Genomic DNA, 19,505 nt, shown 5'->3' with positions numbered 1-19,505 from the left:
GCCGGCATTCCCGAAGTGCCGGCATTCCCGACGGCTCCGCGTCCCCGTGGCCGGAGAGGGGGAGGCGAGCGGGTCGGGGCGGCAGCACCCAGTGCAGCGGTGGCTGCAGGCAGGGGAGGCTGGCAGTGAAGAGCAGGACATTTACACATTTACAACACGCAGATTTGCTCTCTCCATGGAGCAGGTCGCCTTCGGCTGTGAAGGCAGATGTATTTCTGCGGGGTCCTCGGCGAATCTGCTCTCTAGAGCGAGGGCCCGGGGTCTGTTGCACGTGCAGAATGATTCTCCGGAAACCGCCTTAGGCTTTGAACCCAGACTCTGCTTCCCATCATGTACACATCTCCATTTTCATTTCTAAATTACTGAAAATTACGTCTTTAAAGAAGCGTAGCGCTGTGACTTTTAAAAATATCCCTGATAGTCCCCAAAACAGAATATAACTCTTGTAAATTCCTAGATAGGTTAAACTCCTTGGACTCCTGTGTGTTGGTTGCCTTGAGGTGGCTCTTGGCATTAGCGGAACGTTTCCTTGTTACTCTCCGTCAATAAATGTGTTTCTTCCATCAGAGGATGAAGATGCTGGTGCCCGGCTGCAGGGAGCCCCTAAGGCACCTTGCTGGGAGCCTTCGCTCCCAGCGGGAGCAGAGTCCCGGGGAGCCCGTCTCCGGCCGCCGCGCAGGACCCTGCGGGCTCAGGGCAGGGTGGCCCTGTCCCCGCGGGGCACCCCGAGCTGCAGCCCCGCTTCGGAGCAGGGGGGTGGCCCCCCTTTCCCGGGGGTGGTTGCGTGAGGCAGGAGACGATGAAGTATGGGGAAAAAATGAAGCATGGGGAAAGCGTGCTGACTGTGGGCGTCTGTCGACGGTACCTGTTCTCCCGGTTCCCGGTGGTTGTCGGGGCGTTGGAAGGCACGGGAGAGGAGGAGCTAATGGCCTGTAGGTGCTAAGGGCAGGGAAGAACCATTAAAGCCCTTCCTGACGCAGGCCAGCGTGCGGCACAGCTGGCTGCTGCCGCGGCGTCGGCGCTGCGGCTGGGGCGGCTGGGAACGGAGAATCCCGCTCCTCGGCTGCTCTTGCTGCTGGAAGAGCCGTGGGTCTCGCTTCGCTTTTGCTTCCCATCCCCACCTTTGTAAGCAGGGGAATGGGACAAAAACAAACGGCTGGAAAGGTGTTGGCAGGGTTATTGCATGTATATGTGTATTTATTTATATATATAAAAAAGGAGAATTAGGAAGATGAAAGAAACCATGTGAAGCTACAGCCCTGTGATTAAAGTATTTTGAAGAGATGAACCGCAATTAGAATAAACTGTCATGGAAGTTTGATACTGTCATTGAAGACGGTAACTTAAATTTAAAAGTCAATATGTTAGAGTAGGCGATGCATATGTTTGCTCCGACTCTTAAAGAGATAGAAGCCCCAACATCTGTGACAGTGAAAAGCCAATTAATTTGTGTTTCCTTGCATTTACGTGCATGCCTTTCTGCTTAATGGTAGTTTTGAGGTTCTTTGGCTTTCAGCGCTTTCTTTTGGATGGCTGTAGCATCCCTGCAGAGTCTTGTGCCCCCAGTTACAAATGGCTTTACCTGGAAAGAGTTCAGAAATCCTGGTTTTCCTTGTATTAAGCTGTTTATATTAGCAGGATTTAAATTAAAAGGAACATCAATATTTGTAGATCCTTGGCCAAGACTCTCCTGCTTGCTGCCCCCCTTTCACCAAAGAGGCAGTGTAGTCAAAAAGGCGTAAATGAAACGTATAGCCCCCCGCTGGCCCGGCCTTCTCCCCGTTCTGCCGTGCAGGAGCGGTGAGGGGTTGGATGTCCGGTCCTGCAGCTGCTCCTCGGAGGGGCTCGCTTCTGCCTTTCCTTACCCCTCCTGCGCAGCACCCTCCGCCCGCGCGTTCCCGGAGCCGTGTTTGGGTGTGATGCTTGCTTGCGCTCTGCCATGATGTGTGTTAAGGACAGAGGAAGGATTGCTCGCTTGTTCTTTTCGTAGCAGATTTTTCTCGGCAGGATTGGTGTTGTGCAGGGTGAGCCCCTCTGTGCTGGAGAGGGTGTGATGGAGGCTGCTTGAAATGATTTCCTTCTGCCTGCAAATTCCATCTCTGTTTTGCAGCAGTAATAATTTATTTCAGCAAGCCCTTTCTCACCAGCCTGCTGATGCTGAGCAGACACTGACGTGACGGGGGGACGGGGGTGTTGGTGTATGTGGAACACCTCGTTGGGAATAAAGTTTGTGAATAGTTTGTCAGAATAGAAGTAGCTCGTTAGCCCTGTGCATTTGGGCTGATGGGATTCGGGACATCAGCCCAAATGGCTGAGGAAAATTTTTCATGCCTGGCCTCTGAAATGGAAGTGAAATATTGAACTGAGTCTATTTTAGAGCTGTTGGTATTGAAATCATACATTTATTGGTTCTTCTGGATTGGTAATAAAGCTGTAATTTATGTGACATTTTAAATTCTACAGTTCAGCATTTGGATGACAGAGACTTTTTTGTTTATTTTATCCACTGTGGTGAAAGAAGGTACTACTGATACACCGGGTACATTCACGGGACCATCTCCTTCTCGCTAATGTTCTGTGAAGCCTGGAATCCACCCATCCGGGTGGCCGTATTGCCCCTTGCTGCAGTACTGTTACGTACACATCTGTAACCAGGGGAGAGCACCTCTCTCACTTCATAATCCAAGGCAGGAAAACAGAGACCCCATGCTGATCTGCATCACAAATAACCCTCCGAGCTTGGATTGCAGGATGCTCGCGTTGGTGCCGTCTTTTGGGTAGCGGGCTGTGGCGGGGGCTTAGGGTGCGCTGGCTGCGATGTGTACTGCCCTGCCAGGAGCCCGTGCGCTGCTTGCCCTGACGTTGCCTCTTAAATTTGTGATTTAAAGGAAAGAAAAAAAGCCCTGTATGTTGTATTTCTGCTATAGGCACATTACATTACAGATCAAACATGATGATTTCTTTCTCCTTTCAGCTTTATTCAGAGCTATGTATTGCTAATGCAAAAAGAATAAGAGCCTAAAGTAGCAATTAAATAAAGCACTTCTGTTAATATTCTGCAAAGACTGGTTTGCTGCTAGTTATGCTGCATGTCTTCTATTCTACGAAAAAGCAATACATAAATGAAGTGTTTGTTTCTTTTTTAAGGGGCTTTTGACTAAATTCTTTAATTTCACTGGCTGTCAAGGTAGTGTTAAGTAAAATGGGTTTGAACTGCTGTAGTTTTTGTGTATTGGACTAGATGTCAGAAACCTTTGCCATCACTGGAAATTCTGTCACTCTGGATTTACTATCTGTTTCCCACAGCTGAATTCTTAAGCAGTGTGATTTAACACCTTGGCTCTCCATCAGCCGGTCCTGGCATTTATTTGAATGCATTACACCACTGGTTTCCATAAACTATTTTACAATTGTTTCATATAAATGACTGTTTATTTCTACAAAAACCATCTGTATTTCTGCGGAGAGCAGCAGATAACTGTATGTAAAATTCAGTAATGTCACAACAGTGCAAGTTAAGAAAAAACAGATTGGACTAAAAAAACATCTCCTGCTTGCATGTAATGTTAAAAGTTTGTTTTCGCTAGTTAAATATCTTTACTTATTAAACAGTATTTGCATTTGTAATGATAAAATCTTTATTCCACTTCAGAGGTGTTGAGGGGCTTTGGGGATTTTTTAGCAGATAAACAGATTTAAGATGTCCTTCTAGCAGTAGGATTTGAGATGTAAACATTCTGGCTTTACAGCTATTTCCTCTCAGACTGTTTACATATTTTCTGTTGTTTTATTGTTGTTGCCAAGCACGCAATGGAACCCTTGCCCCTTCTGCCATGTTCTAAGAAAAATCCTGCAGGAGGAGGCCTGAGACCTCTCTCTCCCCCCAGTTTCCGCGCTCTCCGCAGGTATCGATCCCTCTCCTCCTTCGGCCCTCTGTTGTTTCTAATCCCTGCGCAGTATCGGCTCCAGCCCAGGGTGGGTGTCGGGCAGTGATGGGAAGGCTGGGCTTCGCCCATGCCCCAGGGGGGACCGCCCGAGGACGATGCCACGCCTCGGTTCGCCTGCTCCCAGCCAGCACCCGAGGAGCACCCGCACTGAGCTATTTTAATGCTTCCATATGCTGCCCATGTGCTGGCAGAGGGAAAGCTGGAATCCAGTAGTCTTACACTTAGCGCGACTGATACTTTCTGACAGACTATTTGAAATGATAGAAATACATAAACCTCCTCTTTTTTATGACCTTGTAATAGCTGCAACATATTTCCAGCAAATATTTTCTAAAGCAATAATAAAAAAGTGGTAACAAAAAAATAAATATAAATATAGTTTAAACTCAAAAGAAATCACACTTTCAAAACCTAGGCTTGGAGCAGTGAAGCAATAAATCATGAATCCTTGTGAAAGGAGAAACTTGAAATAGGAAAGTACCACAGACATCAACATTAAATGTTTATCAACTATTTTCTTTTGACTGCTTTCCTGTCTTACTTCTGTGTGTGGACAGAGCCTGAAACGTAGCTCATGTTCACTTTTGCTTATTTGCTGTCTACCTGGCGTCTACCGCCTTGGCTGTGAGGCCAAGACTGCCTGACTGTCTTTAAATTTCTGATTTTTCATGTGTTATTTTGGAATTAGAGCCGTACGCGCAGGAGCACTCGAGGACCCGAGTGCCCGGCGGTGCCGCGGCGGCAGCGTGCTCCCGGTAGCGCGAGTCGGTGTGACGCGTCCTCCATCGCCGCGCTGCGCCTGCGCTGCTCATCCCCGCGCGGCGCCGCGGGCTCCGGTGCGAGTGCAGCCCAGGCTGTGCGGGAGCGGCGGGCGAGGGAGCGCGGCGGGAACAGGGGCTGGGGCTGGGGCTGGCTGTGCGGAGACGTGGAAATCCTCCTACAGCACCACGTAGACTTCTGCAGCTGTTTTGGCTGATGGGCCAAAATATCACGTCCGTCACCACCATGGACATTTGGGGGGTCTCAAGCTCCTGGCACAGCGTTTGCTGGCTCAGCAGGGACAGGTCTTCACCTGCTGTAAAACCAGACGAGTTGTACTCTTCTGCTGCAATACGGCAGGTGCGTACCCCGTTCTGCTGCAGCCCTCAGCAGGTCTTGTGTTTGGAGGCTGAAGATGTTCTCACACCGGAGCGTTTCTGTAGAGAGTTGTTGGAGGAGCTGTGCCGGGAGAGTAAGTTCTAAAACTAACCCACGAACACTAACAAAGCTCCATGAGCAGACAGTTGTCACCGAGAGAGTTGGTAGAGGTCGGCTAGGAAGATGCTGTGCTGTTAAATATGCTGTGCAATGTGTTGCTCATATCTGCTGCTCTCTTGGGTGTGGATGGTGGCAAGCGTTGGTTGAAGGAGTTCAAGGAGACACCGGTATACCTTGGCTTCCTTACTGAGCAAACTGCAAAGCTGTAAAATGAAATTGTAGCAAAGAGCAGAATTAATAGATGACATGCGGGCAAATGCAACATACTGAGGAAGAAAATCAGCATAGCTTTTGTAAGAGGAGGTTGTGCCTCGAAAACCGGTGAGCAGTCTTTGAGGAAGTCAGAGACCATCTGAATAAGGATGATGTGTTTTATATAGCATGCTTAGATTTCCAAAAAAGATTTGACAAAGGCTCATAAAGCAATTAAGCTGTCACAGGATGAGAAGGAGGATCCTCACATGGATTAATAATTGATTAAAAGACAGGAAACAAAGAATAGGAATAATGGCCCTCCGTTATTAGTAACTAGGTTACTGGTGGAGTTCCAGTGGAACTGGTAGAACCTGCATTGTTCCGTTAATGTGGGGCATGGAAAAGGATGTGAATGCTGATGTGACAAAATGTGCTGTTGATACAAAAGAAGTAAGAATAGTGCAAATAAAAGCTGTCTGTGAAGCACTGCAGAGGTATCTCACAATGCTGAGTGACAGGACAATAAAATGAGAGAGGGAATTCAGTGTCAATGAGTGCAAAATAATATACATGGTGAAAAGCAACCGTAACTATATGTATACAACGATGGGCTCTAATTACCTTCCATCAGTCAAGAAAAGTATCCTGGAGTCGTCATGGGTAGTTCTCTGAACATTTCAGCTCAGTGCTTAGGAGCAGTCAGAAAGATAAATTGGACATCAGAAATTAGGAAAGGAGTAGAGAACAAAACAGAAAGCATTACTGTGCCAGTCCATAAATCATGATGTGCCCACGTCTTAATTGTTGTATTTTATCTCAAAAAGGCTAATACAGAAGTAAAAAGATGCAGAAATGGATGAGTGCAGAAATGGATCAGACATGTGAAATGAAGAGTAGATGCTAAGTAGAGAAGATCTTTTCTAGTTTGGATGTATAGCCCGTGTCTTTGGCTGGGTACAAGAGAAGTGAGAGAAGCGTGTGAAGTGCACGTGGTAGCGACGGTAAATTGGGAGGGTTTTATCACATAGGACAAGAACTGCATGCCCCAAAAGCGCTGGGTTGGCAAACGGCTTTCTGAAACAAAAGGGAATTCTTTTTCTCACGCAGTGCAGTGAATTCTGGAAGTCAGTGTTATGGAAATCAGAAATTCAAAAGTGTTTTGAACAAATGCGTGGACCATAAAGGGAGCAGGAGCAGCTGACAGAGCATGGCTGGAGCTGGGGCTTCTGTGAGAATTGTCGGAGCTCTTGAGGGGGAGGTGAAGATAAGGGGTAAACAGGACGTAGCAATGTGTTTTGTTGCAGAGACTAATGCTAAAATATAGGTTCAGTTCTAAACCATTTGGGGTTTTTTGTTTATACTGGTCTTTTTCGTTCAGGCTTGACAACTCCACAAACATTAAATATTGAGGTAGGTCTTTCTATAATCCTCATTTTACCCTATTAACTAGTTTGGAGATGGAGATGGGTTTTGTTTGGGGTTTTGTTTAAAGCCTCATTCTCTTTTTAAGTGTTAGTGTTTGTTTATTGTGCAGATTCAACCCCTGACCGAGGTATTCTTCATTGCTATTGAAAGTTAATGGGGGAAAAATTGCATTCCAAACATTTGAACCTGTAGTAGTCATGGCTGAACTTAGTTGATCTCTGGTGATCGGTTCAATTTAGTTACGATTTTTAGCCATTAGGCTGGGGCTGAATGATGGTGATTTGGTTGAGGCCAAATGTCTGTAGAAAATTGGCTGTTTGATAAGAGCCCTGTTATCAGAGGGGGATACTTTCTCATTTACATTTAGATGAGTATTGATTATTTATTTACTCAGAGAAGTGAGATTCGTTCCCAATCTTATCTCTCTCCTCTCTGCTTGTCAGCAGAAAGAGAGATAGAGCTCCTGACATCAGCCCAAGATAACAGCACTTTGTAGTGAAGATAAAAGTTGGAATGGGCCTTTTTCTCGTCTTGACTGAAAGGATAAGTTTTAAAAATTAGAACTGATGGGTCATGCTTTCAAAACCCCATTCTGAAGGCTTTGCAGCTTAAATGGCAACAGAATTGGTTTGTTGTTATGCGGATGGCCATTCGCCTTTTGTAAGAGAGCTGCTTAATTTGATTATGCGGTGGGATTCTTCCTGGGGCTCCTCTGCGCTGTGCCATGGGAAAGCTGTGGATGTTGCTTCCTTGTTTGTTTCTAATTCCTGATAAACTTTCCTATGTTTAAAGGGGTATCTGGAAATAGGGAAGTACCAGGGATGTCTGTAGGCAGAAACCGCGGTGTGGATGGTTAAATGGGGGTGTTAGCAGAAGGGATGTGTGCTATGGAGGATCAGCTCCGCAGGTGAGGCGTGCGAGCGCCGGGCTCCAGGGGTGCGAGCGCCGGGCTCCAGGGGTGCGAGCGCCGGGCTCCAGGGGTGCGAGTGCCCGGCTCCAGGGGTGCGAGTGCCCGGCTCCAGGGGTGCGAGTGCCCGGCTCCAGGGGTGCGGAGCGCCGGGCTCCAGGGGTGCGAGCGCCGGGCTCCAGGGGTGCGAGTGCCCGGCTCCAGGGGTGCGGAGCGCCGGGCTCCAGGGGTGCGAGCGCCAGGCTCCAGGGGTGCGGAGCGCCGGGCTCCAGGGGTGCGAGTGCCCGGCTCCAGGGGTTGCAGAGCGCCCAGCTCCAGGGGTGCGAGCGCCGGGCTCCAGGGGTTGCAGAGCGCCCAGCTCCAGGGGTGCGGAGCGCCGGGCTCCAGGGGTTGCAGAGCGCCCAGCTTCAGGGGTGCAGAGCACCCGGCTCCAGGGTTGCGGAGCGCCCAGCTCCAGGGGTGCAGAGCACCCGGCTCCAGGGTTGCGGAGCGCCGGGCTCCAGGGGTGCGGAGCCGCTCTGCCCGCCTGTTGAAGTTAGCCCTGGTCCTCCGCAGCTGCTGGTCTGCCGGCACACCGAAACGAGCCTCGCAGAGGAGAGTTCTGTTGCTGGTGGTATTCGCAGTGTGCGGTTTAGGCGCTCGCTCCGGCGTGCAGGGCCCGTTTCCAGGTGTGGCCCAAGAGTGGAGAAGGCCCAGTGCCGCAGGCCGCCAGGTCTGGCGGAGAAGGGGCCCGGCTCTCGCGCCCTCCCTGCGGGCCTCTGGGGCCCCGAATAAATCTCTGCTAGTTTTTGGACAAAAAGAGTTTGCTTGGAGGTACAGCCACTTCTCTTTCTTTCTGTGGCTCGTTTCCGACTGCTGCCTTGGTTCCCTCCTTCCTCTGCAGACGCGCAAACACTTGTTTCTCCAGCCCTGCTTGCGTTAGCCCAGCAACAGCTCGCTCTCTCCAAGCATTTGTGACAAAATTACAGAACCAGAAGAGGGGTTCCTGTTCATTAGCTTTGTCTTCTGGGTATTTTGCCCCGGTAACTTCCATTTTAACGTACTTGCTCCCAGCTTGGCGGTGGAACATAATACACAGCGAGCAGCGCTATGCGAGCGCCCTGGGCTGCAGCCCCAGCCCGATGCTGCGGGACGCAGGGCGCGCGGGATGCGGGGCGCTCGGGATGCGGGGCGCGCGGTCCCTGCCATCGGTGGGGGGGCTCTGCTTGGGTCGCGGGCCAGGACCGCTCCGTGCCAGGATTTTAAAGGTTTATTTTATAACTGCGCGGAGCATTTGCATCAGATTACAGAAATCCATAAAAATCCAGCTTTGGTATTAACCACTTGAAATTTTGTTGAAATTCCCAGGGCAGTATTCTGTTAGGAGACCGTTAAATTACCTAATATTTCTACTACAATGACATCATTTGAACTTGTGAGAGAAGTCTGGTAGTAAAACTCCTCCGCAAAATCAGCCTAACGTTTTTCATCTGTTATGAAGTAGAGGTCATGTAAATGTGTACAGATATTTAAAAGATACTATTTAAGAGTAAATACTCTCTAAAAATCCATTTACACTTTTTTATTAATTTCTTAGTATTTTCTGTTGTAAAGGAGTTGTTCGTATGGAAGGTTGCCTTGGTTTCTGATCCGTAGCTCTGTTTCACTGCTTTATTAGCAGACAGTTAATACAGTCTTGACACAAACTAGATAAAACAATTTACCTGATCACAGAACTCTCAGGTTGCTCCAGATAAAAATCATCCTTTGACATTGGCGGGGTGGTGTTGAAGGTTATGATCGCCGACGGCTCTCCGCAGGATGTCGGGAAGCTTGTTCTGAGATGGGTGATGTTCTTTTGAGCGGATCCAGCCGGTGGGATCGGGTGCACACAGAGGGACGGTAAACCGCTGCCAAGCTCCTGCTTTTATCCTTGTCCCCTTGTCGTCGCATGCATATGGTTCTCTGATAATTTTAAGGCTTTGGTAGCGCTGGTGTCTGTCCTTTTGCCCCATGCCACTGTCTCAGAAAGGCAGGAGCGAGTCCACCTCTCTGTGCTGGGGAGCGCGGCGTGTGCTCCCGTGCCAGTCCCTGCAGCAGCTCTCGCGCAGCGCTGAGCGTACGAAAGAAAATTGCGTAAACAGAAATTATTTAGTGGGATAGGCGAAGGTGTAATACTTAAAAGGGCATTTTTTGGAATGGATCTGCTTGGGTCATCACACGTGTTTTGGGTGCCTCCACCCAGGTGCCAGGCGAGGCTGGGGCTGGGAGCGGAGCAGGGGCTGTGGCTGCACCGCGCGCGGGGGGGCCTGCCCAACCATTAATGGTTCCAAGAGGGGCTGATTGCACTTTGATTGCACTTCTTCCTCTGCTCTCATTTGACATGTTTTGGGGTGGGAGTGGGAGAGAGGCCGTAGTGAAGAACCAGGGAGCTGGGACGCAGTGATGGGCGCTGATGGGCGGATCCCGGTCCCGGCGATCGGGGGCGGCGTGGTGGAGGCGCGAGGCTCCGTCTGCGGCAGGAGCGCGTGGAGGTAGGGATTTGGGACCGGGTACCACGAACGCAGGCGCTCAGACGGGAACCGACAGTTCTGCTGGCTTTGTCACCGCTCAGTACCGTCCAGCGTCTGGATGTGGCTCGGGGACCTCCGGCACGTGCTGCTTACGAACGGACAAAGCAAGCAGGTTTTGCTCTCGCTGATTCTGCTTTTAAACCTACACCAGTTTTCAAATACAAATTGATTTACCACTTCGATATTTGTTTCAATTCGGTATATTTTGCTTCTGCCTAACAAGCCAGGCCTCTGTTTATTTAATTTATTTTAAATTTTTAATCACATTTCCAGTAGCTGGGAGAGGAGAAACGATGGTGCTGTATACATTTGCCTCTCTGGTTTTTTTGTTTGTGCTGGTATGAGACATCTCTGCTGTTTCTTGAGCGCGGGTTGTTCTGTAAATGCTTCGACCAGCTACGCGTGCAGTTGCTGATTGCGCTGGGCAGGGAGGGAGCAGTTGTGCTTTCCTCCTGTGGCCTGCAAACAGCCTGGCTCTGTGTCTGCTCTGAGAGTCACCGGGAATAAGGGGGCTCCATTTTACGGAGAAATAATGTGCCACGTTGGGAGCAGAACGCACTTGGGCCGTGCAGCGAGCGCTTCGCATGGCTTCTGGGGAGACGAAATGAGAAGCCGTAATTGAAATTCTGCTGTAGTAAATTTAAAATTAATTGGCTAACAAATTCCATTTCTTAGGCATGCCATCTGAGGCTAAAATACTTAATTTTTTTATATGTTTTAAATATTTCATCATATACTGTCATAATTCAAAGTCAGGAAACATTCGGAAATATTTTAAGTACTGATAAAGAGGGAATAGATTTCGTTATTTCAGCTCTAGCTTTTTTGTTACATTAAGACCTGGTTAAAGGTGCTTTGCATCCCTTAAGTTTTTTCAGGTATCTGGTTAGCATTATTTTACCGGATTGTAGAGAAATGACACAGCTGAGAATTTTGCGTGCAGTTCAGCTCTCGGCTGCGAGCAGGAGCGGAGACCCGCGCTGCGTGGGGCTGCGGCGAGGACGGGAGCGCGTCTGCCTCCACCAGCTCCCGCCTTTGGAAGAGGCTTTTCCTCTGCCCGGGGTCCCGCGTGGAGCTCGGCTTACCCGCGTCACACCGCTCGCCCCGGCGGGTCCTGTCCCGCCTGCTGTTCGGACAGCAGGCCTGCAGCTGACCTACGGGAGTGTCACCTGGAGTTGTATTCGTGTGTTCTTTTTTTATTCTAGTTAAGGCATGTAGTTTAAGGATCCATTCAACTAAAAGATTTTTTTTTAAAAAAAAGTGGCCTAATTTTTGTAAAACCGATTTTTTAGTACATTTTCTGTAGTTGGAAAACAGGGGGTTTTTAAGTAGTATCATTTTCCCTTTGGTGACTTGGTTTGAGAAGGAAGTTGGTACCTGAATCGCGAACACCTACAGTTAAATGCAATGTATACGACAATAATTCATTTGAAGCAACAGCATCTGTCCATGCTTATGTTTGATGCAGTTCAATGTTAACAGTGTACAGATCTCTGGAAAAAGGTAAAATCCATCTCTCGATGAGCCTTTCTGCCCCTCGCAGCCGTTGAGCTGCTGGGTGATGCCCAGCTCCACCTGGCGCGTCGTCGCGAGTCCGCCTGGAACGCAGTGCGATCGCTGCTGAGGCGTAAGGAAATCCTTACCCCGCGCTTCAGAAGTGCAGCCTTTTGGGAAATGCACCGTTGGCAGAGGTAGAAGTAGCCAGATTGGGTGTCGTGGAGCTGGTTTTCACGACAAAATGCGATTCGTAAAAGAAGGGCTGCTTTCCTTCCCAGATATTGCTCAGTGCTCTGCGCAGACGCCGCCGAGGCTGTGGCAGCCTTACCTGCGCAGCCGGGCTTTTCCTGGCTTCCCACGCCCGCGGCGGGTGGGAGCGTACGTTTGGTTGAGCCCACGCTCAAGGAGCAGACGTTAATCCCAAGCTGGAAGAGTAACGCGCTCGGGTACGCAGGGGAGCTCCTGCCTGGGCCGGCTGCGGCTCGCGGGGCTGGACTGCAGCGCGCAAGGGCTCCGGGTCACGTTCACAGCAGCCTGTCTTCGGTCTGTGAAGAGCACGGAGAGGGCAGAGCAAAGGGGAGCAAACACGCTGGGCTTTTCACATCAGGAACGATGCCCATACGCTACAACACAGATACACACCAAGGGCTGAGTAGGTATTTCTTACAACAGGCAATACCCCTCTCTTGCAGCATGGGCAGGGTGTTCAGTACAGGCTCACCTGGTGTAGTAACAATACAGAAATGTTGGGCAGGAGTTTCTCGGGTCGCGTTGTTAGACAGCTGAAGATGACTGGAGCATGTGGTTTCCTTGCGCGCCATCCTCCACCGTTGCACGACAGGGCCCTTCCCTTTGGCAAAGAGCTTTGAAACATAAACATCTACCTGCCTTGCTTCCAGGCTACGAGTAATCTCATGTTAGTTGAACATGATAAGCCATCACTTTGTTAGAAAACAGATGATTTTACAAGTTACTTTATGTTTCAGGTCCTCAGTATCGGCTGGAGAAGCAGAGTGAACCTAATGTCCCAGTAGATTTAGACTGTACCTTGGAGAGCCAGAGCACTTTGGAATTCTGCCTTGTCCGGGAGAACAGTATGTTTCCCCTTTTCACTTTTGCTCTTGTAAATTGCTTAAACTCACATAAGTTATGTATTTTGGAATACAAGCTGTACTGTCTGGGCAAGTACGTTTTGACGAGACTCTCTTTCCTGAGGCACTTCTCAGCTGTGCCAAAACAATATTCCAGAGGGAACTGATGGATTTCATACCTTCTAGTAAATAGTCTGCATCCTGTTTATCACTTCATGATTAATCTTTTTCTGTTAAACTCTGCTCTGTAAAGTTATGACCAACCCTGAAAAAAACTGGAAATACGAAACTTTTTCTGTTGCGCAGGCTTTGCTTAGTGAATAAAGCCATTGGTCTGCAGTATACTTTGCCATGTCAATACAGCTGTTAGAGGCACCGATTTTTTTCTAATAGAATTTAAAGAAATTAACCATGCAGATATAACTAGAGCACTTTGATGGTTTTTAAAGTGCTAGACATATAATCTTCTCTCCAGCTATGCTCAAATATTTTGATTCTGTTACTGTTTTAATGGTCCTAATATTATTTCCTGATTTATTTCTTTACAAGGAATTATATGAAACTTTAGAAAAAACATTTAACATTGATTTGTGTTTGTCCTCCATAGCATTTTGGTCTGTCCTTCATTCTTTCCAACAGTCATGCTCTCAGTTTGGTTTTTTTTTTTTTCATTCCATTTTAATTCAGCTGTAAAAATGTTGCTGGTACTAATGAGGAAACCAGTAGCATTCATGCTCTCAGCCAAGACCATGCTCAGAGTGTTTGCTGCAAACAGTCACAGTAAGAGCACGTTTCAAGTAGCAGAAGAGTTTTTTCTTTCTTTACAAAGATTAGACCTTTCCATTTATGCTTTTTGGCTACAGCATTTTGTATTTTTTCCTAGAATGACAGCAGAGCATCCCCAAAGTACCTCCTAATTCCAGTGGCGAGTAGTAGACTCTGCTCCCAGCTAAGGAATAGCGGAGGTGAGACGCAGCTGCCCCGGGCGCTGGTGGTGCGTCAGCGCTGGAGCTGAGATGAAGCACTCACAGTTCTGGCTGCCGTTCTCCGTAGGGTGGGACTTGCTCCCAAAGTATTCTTGATGCTCCTGGTTCGTTTCTTCATAAAATGGTTCTAAGAAACTGTAGGAGAGAATGTGGCAGAAGGTAGCAGGGGTGCTGTGCATGAGGAAATGGAGCAATTTTAACCTCGCTAATCGAGTTGCACTCTTCCACAAGCCATAATTCCCTGATGTCTGCATCCCAGCTATTATTTTTGTATCGATTTTTAATCTATGAAAAGATGCATACTAGTCATACTTTCATAGGTTTTGTACATTTTGTTTAAAAATAACGTTTTTTAAATCCAGGCACTGTAATTAAAAGTATGTTGTACATACTGCATTTTTAACGTATTTTCATCATCCGTGGAGGGATCCATGCTGTGGCTTGCAGCTATATCTGCTGATGCTCTCAGCTCTCGCGAGTGGCTAGGTTCAGGTTGCACCATTGCTTTAATAGTAAGTCTGTCCTAAGTTTGTAAGTGGTTTAGCAGGAGGCATTCGGTCTACTCTACATCAGTAGCAAATGCTCCAGGAGAGCCTCAGAGCCCTGTCTCAAAGTGACTGCCAGTCGTGGTGCTGAGGGGATGCTTTTCCCTTTCCCTGAAGTCCTTGTGCAGCGACTGCTCCTCTTCCCTCCTAGGCGAGGGGACACAAAAGCGAGCTCCTCTGCAGAGCAGAACGTGGAAAGGTGCAGGATAGATCCCCGAGGCTGTCGAGTCAAAAGTACTCTTAATTCGTGAGCTCTTCTGGCCCTCGTTAAGCAAATCGACGGTGCCCGTCGAAGAGCGTGGTCTGGAGCCCCTGCTAGGATGGTGGTTTCCCGTAAGGGTGAGCACCCTGGGCCGGAGCCCGGGGGCTGTCCCGGAGCTCCCCGTGCTCCCCTGCTGCAACGGCATCGCGTTGGTAGCTGGTGGCTTTTGTCCCGTTCATGGGCGTTCTGTTTGCCAGCCGGTGCCTGGAACGTGGAAAAGCGAAGGCAAAACAGACACCTGGACGCTGTAGAGTTCAAGAGCAAGTCACTGGTTTAGTTCGTTCAAGGCTGACAGTGATCTAGGCAGAAAATAAATGCTTACATGAATTCTGTCTCTTTTCTGCTGTGCTATTACTGAATGTTTTCTGAATTGATACCAAACTCAAATAAGGAATGCGGGAGAAACCTTCTGCTGATAGTTTGTCCCCCAAAATGTGGGCGAATTTAAAGTGATCTTCCATTGTCCCTGCTCGGGGATATATGTGAAACACCCATGCCGTTAACCCTCTACACGCACAGATGTTCAAGGGCAATACAGTCTATAAGATCAGTCATAATTCATGCATCGTACATAGCCTGGTTCCCACAATACACAGTAAGAAATTGGATTTTGTACTGCTTAAGGAGCTATCTTTTGGCGTGGCATTAGAATAGAAATATTGACAGGTTTGCACTATTAATAAAATAATAGCTTGAAACTCCTAACATCAAAATGAAATATTCATTTTGTGCGTTTTGTTTTTATTTAGCTTAGATATGCCAGTCAGGAAAAACTCTGTATATAACAGCTATTATTTTTAAATGTGCTCTTCATAGTCTCATATTCAGTTATAAATATATGTATGTATGATGCCAAACATCTGCTAGTAAAAGAGCTGCCAGTTTCCTTTGGGCAAACTGAAAGTTTATATTTCAGAGTATTAAATGAAACAGAAAACTTTCCATTATTAAGAAATATGTATGGAGAAAACCCCTATCTACCCAACATTTACTAATAACAGTCAAACTAATAAACTGTTTCCAGTATGCAGAACTTTTTAACTCACACTAAGATTTATGTTTAAACTAAAAGCCTGCACTTTGTAATGTGAAATGCTTTTATGTATAGTAGCAAACTATTCATGGCTAATTTAGTTTTATTCTCACCGTCTTACTTCTGGAAAGTTCCTCTTTCTCATTTTATCATTAGATAGTAATTAGTATTCAAGGGAAATTGGTCTTAATATATTAAAATTGGTTTAGTGCCTTTAGACCTGTACCAAAGCCAATGTCTTATTGGAAAATGTAATTGGGGACTCTGTGTACGTAATTAATTGTATTACAATTAAGAACTTTCATTAAGCAATATACTAGTACATTAAAGTAATAAGGGACATTTTTGCAATGCAGTTAACTTTATATTTTGTTGTTTTATCGAGGAAATACAGGCTTACTTGCTCTTAAATAGGCTACATATGGCATTTCGATGGTCTGATATTACTGATGTGTCATTTTTACATCCTCTAGTGCTTACAGGAGTCCCTTTTGGATAAGGCTCCTTATTTTAGCTTCTGACCTGTTTTCAGACTCGTGCTTCCGGTGCCTGTTTTTTCCTTATTGTTTGTCTCATCTGAAAATCAGGATTTTCTGTGAGGAGATTAGACTGAGTTAAAATAAACTCTGTATTTCACAGTGATTCAAGTGCTTGAGCAAGAATACTACCTCTATACTGAACCTGGTTTAAAAAAACCAAACCAAAACAAAACAAAGCAAAAAAAACCCCAACAACAGCATAAAGATTTTCAAGTGCTGTTTCCGGACTGGGAAATGTCAATTTTCTGGCTGATCATCAAATGTAGAGACAGCGAGCTAGTGCCCTGGCTGTGACTTCTAAAGCGCCGTAGTGCTTCACCACGCGGCTGTCTTAAAGCATAAAAGTAGGTAGCCCTTGGTACCGTTTTTGCTTTTTATTCAACTTCTGTGGGCAGAAAACACCACTCCATTTTTCTTTGTTAAAGTCGGAGGCTGCAGTTTAATGGTTCGTGTGGTTTTGCTGCGCAGCCAGGCTGAGCAGAGATGGAGAGCAGCCTCGCTGCTGTCAGTCCCTCCTCTGATGAGGGCCGAGACAGGAGGGCTGGTAACAATCAGGTGGATAAAGAAAAAAGGACACGTAGCTGCATGGGATGCGTACGCTTCTGTATGGCATCTCCCTCCGTCCCGCACCGTGCGTTCTCACACGGTGACTTTGGTTTCAGGGATTTAAAAACATCACTTCTGTGGGAACACCGTCGGCCGCGCGGTGTCTGCAGCTCTGCCCGGGAGACGGAGTCTGCCAACGCAGGCTGCCCGTGCTCCCCGCCGAGCCAGACCTAACTTAATTGTAACCTGCGTTGCGCTTCAAGTTCAGCAGCGTGGGGCAGCCTGTGCGGCGCGCAGCCCCGAGCGCGGCGGGGGGCAGCCGTGCCAGGGTGCCTGCAGCTGCTGCTGAGAACGGGCAGTCGTAAGGAGTAGAGCCTGTCAAAGGCGGCGGGGGGTGGCCCTCAAGTGATGCCGGTGGCGCCCGGCTGGGCACCGCCGTCGTTCTGCCCCGCGCCCGCGCGCCCAGGCTGGGGTGGGAGGGTTGGCGCCGCGCGTGGCGGTGCCAGGGTGCCGGAAAACCGAGAGGCTCCCTGCTTAGCTGTGCCACGCGCTGCTCTGTCCCTGGCTTGGGGGTGGCGGGGCAGGAGCACGCGCTTCCTCCCAGCCGTTCTTTTCCTGCTCCCTTCGTGGATTTTCCCACCCTGCTTTCCCAATAACTAAACCCTGTCCTGGGCTGAGGGAAATAACCTCCCTCGTAACTGTGCTTTGCGCTTCGTGCAGGTTCTTGCCTCGCGCCTTGTTCATCCCACACCTGCCTTCAGCTTTTTTCACTTTTTTCTTTCACAGGGTAAATCTTAATTAGGTAGACTGTAAGGAGAAAATACAGAGGTCATTGCAAACTGAGTCTCCGTGTCGTTATGTGGAGGAGTTTGCTTCTGGAGTCGGGATCCGTTCCTCCCAGGACGGAGCGGTCTCCCTGCCAGCAGAGCCATACTGCTGGGGCGGCTCCTGGGCTAAATAAGAGACCTGGAGCATCCACTTTACTTGATTGTCTTCCCCAGCAGAAGCTTTTACATTCAAAAGCCACACTGTGATCTCCATTACAAATACCCTGACAGGCCTGTAAATATTTGACAGGTTTATTCACAGCTGCTTGCATGTGGAAAATATTTTTATGATTTTTTCCCCCAATCAGCTGGTGGAGATGGCTCTTCCCTCCGCTGCTGAACGCCGGCAGTCTCGCAGACATCCTCGCAGAGCTGCGGGGTAAGAGCAATATGCCAAGCTCTGCAGTCAGGTTTTTCCCTGCAGGGCATTTCTCTCTGTTGTTACTGATATTACTGCTATTATCCAATGCACCCTCAGGGGTCCGTGTGTCTTGCCATCTTTAGACAGATGATCTGTTTTGATGGTGGAGTTCCTGGCTGCTCTCCCAAGAGCAGCAACTGTAGAAATTCTGTAAACCTGAATCCATTCACAAAGCTTCATAAAACAAAGTCGGCAGAGGTTACCGATACGCGGCGGATCTGAAAGGCTTCCAGAGCAAAATCCCACCGTTGGGCTGCTCCGGCTGCGGCAGCGGATGCCTCTGCAGCTTAGGCACTGACGAGGTGCTCACGGTTTTAGTTACAGTGGCAGTTTTTTCCCCTGGATATGATCTGGCAGCTGCCACTTTTCTTTCTAATACTTTTAATTCGGGTGTGTGAAATCTGAGAAGACTCAGCTTCATAGTAACTGTGTGAAATCCACCCGCAGCATCCCCACGTTGCCGGTAACCCGGCGTGGCCGGCGAGGCTGGGGCGGCTCGAGGCCGGGAACGCAAAGGCAGCAGTGCCCGCAGAGCGTCGCGCGAGTCTCGAGCTTGTTTTACGAATGTTTCGCAGGAGGTGTGAGGGCGAGGTTAACGTCTTGCCGTTCTTTGTGTTACTTCTGAATTTCTTACCGCTACCCATTCGGTTTGTCGGTGCTCACGCTTCTTTAGGTATAACGCTGCACTTAAGCCCCCGCTGTATGCGGTGCTGCCCGTGCGCGGGGCTCGGGGTTCCTCTCCCCCCTGCCAGCCGTGACCCCTCCGCGCTGCTTGGGCTCGCGCCGTGTCGCCGTCTCCGGGTCCTCCCCTGCCCCGCCGCGTCCCTGCCTGTCCCCAGGCGTAGCCGCGGGGTCCCGCCGTGCCGCGGCTCGTACGGCGGCGCGGCGTGCTGCTGTGCCCGCGCGCTGCGGGACGGGGCCGGCTGCGTGGCTGGGAGCCGCTGGCGGGGCTGAAGGGGCGTTTCATGGTTGGACTGGATGATCTTAAAGGTCTTTTCCAACCTAAACGATTCCGTGATTCTATGATTCGCTGGTTTCCGTCGGTGGAAGAGGGTCCCGCTCGGCTCTCGGCTGCAGGGCAGCAGCGCCATTGCCATCCTCCTGCTTTGCTTTCAGGCACCGCCGTGCCACGGTGTTTCAAGATGCTTTTAAGTGCACCAAAAAGTTTGACATATCTCAGTGTATCTGTGAAGTACTGCAGCGTGAGGGTTTGACATGATACATTATGATAATCCATAGTATAGAGACATTAACACAGGGGTCTTTGACAAAATACATTGTAATGTCTCTGAAGGAGCCATTACAATTTATCTTGTCATTCTGGAGCATAGAGTGGTTGCAATGTTAAGATGGCTCTGCATAAATTCACATGTAGCCTGTTTCATTTGATTTTTGGAATTCTTTCAAGCCGAATGGCACAGCCCAATTCGTAGCTTAACCCTTCGCTGTCCCCCTTCCCCAGGGAAGGCTCCCCA

The 19,505-nt window shown here is 48.6% G+C and overlaps 1 protein-coding gene across 4 annotated transcripts in view; it reads left to right on the top strand.

The window, feature by feature from the left end:
• The window catches only part of MAPKAP1 (MAPK associated protein 1), a 109,079-nt gene that overhangs the window by 68,409 nt on the left and 21,165 nt on the right, over positions 1 to 19,505 (top strand). For 3 of the 4 annotated variants that reach the window (XM_075716636.1, XM_075716634.1, XM_075716633.1), the window contains one exon: positions 12,767 to 12,874. The exons of the other annotated variant lie outside the window; for it this stretch is intronic. In XM_075716636.1, the coding sequence (XP_075572751.1) occupies positions 12,767 to 12,874 (108 nt within the window). The remainder of the gene's footprint in view (positions 1 to 12,766; positions 12,875 to 19,505) is intronic. 4 annotated transcript variants of the gene reach the window in all.

Source organism: Pelecanus crispus, chromosome 9 (assembly GCF_030463565.1).
Source record: "Pelecanus crispus isolate bPelCri1 chromosome 9, bPelCri1.pri, whole genome shotgun sequence".
Taxonomy (NCBI): Eukaryota; Metazoa; Chordata; class Aves; order Pelecaniformes; family Pelecanidae; genus Pelecanus; species Pelecanus crispus.
Note: the sequence above shows the minus strand (reverse complement) of the source record. Positions and strands in the feature narration are given on the sequence as shown.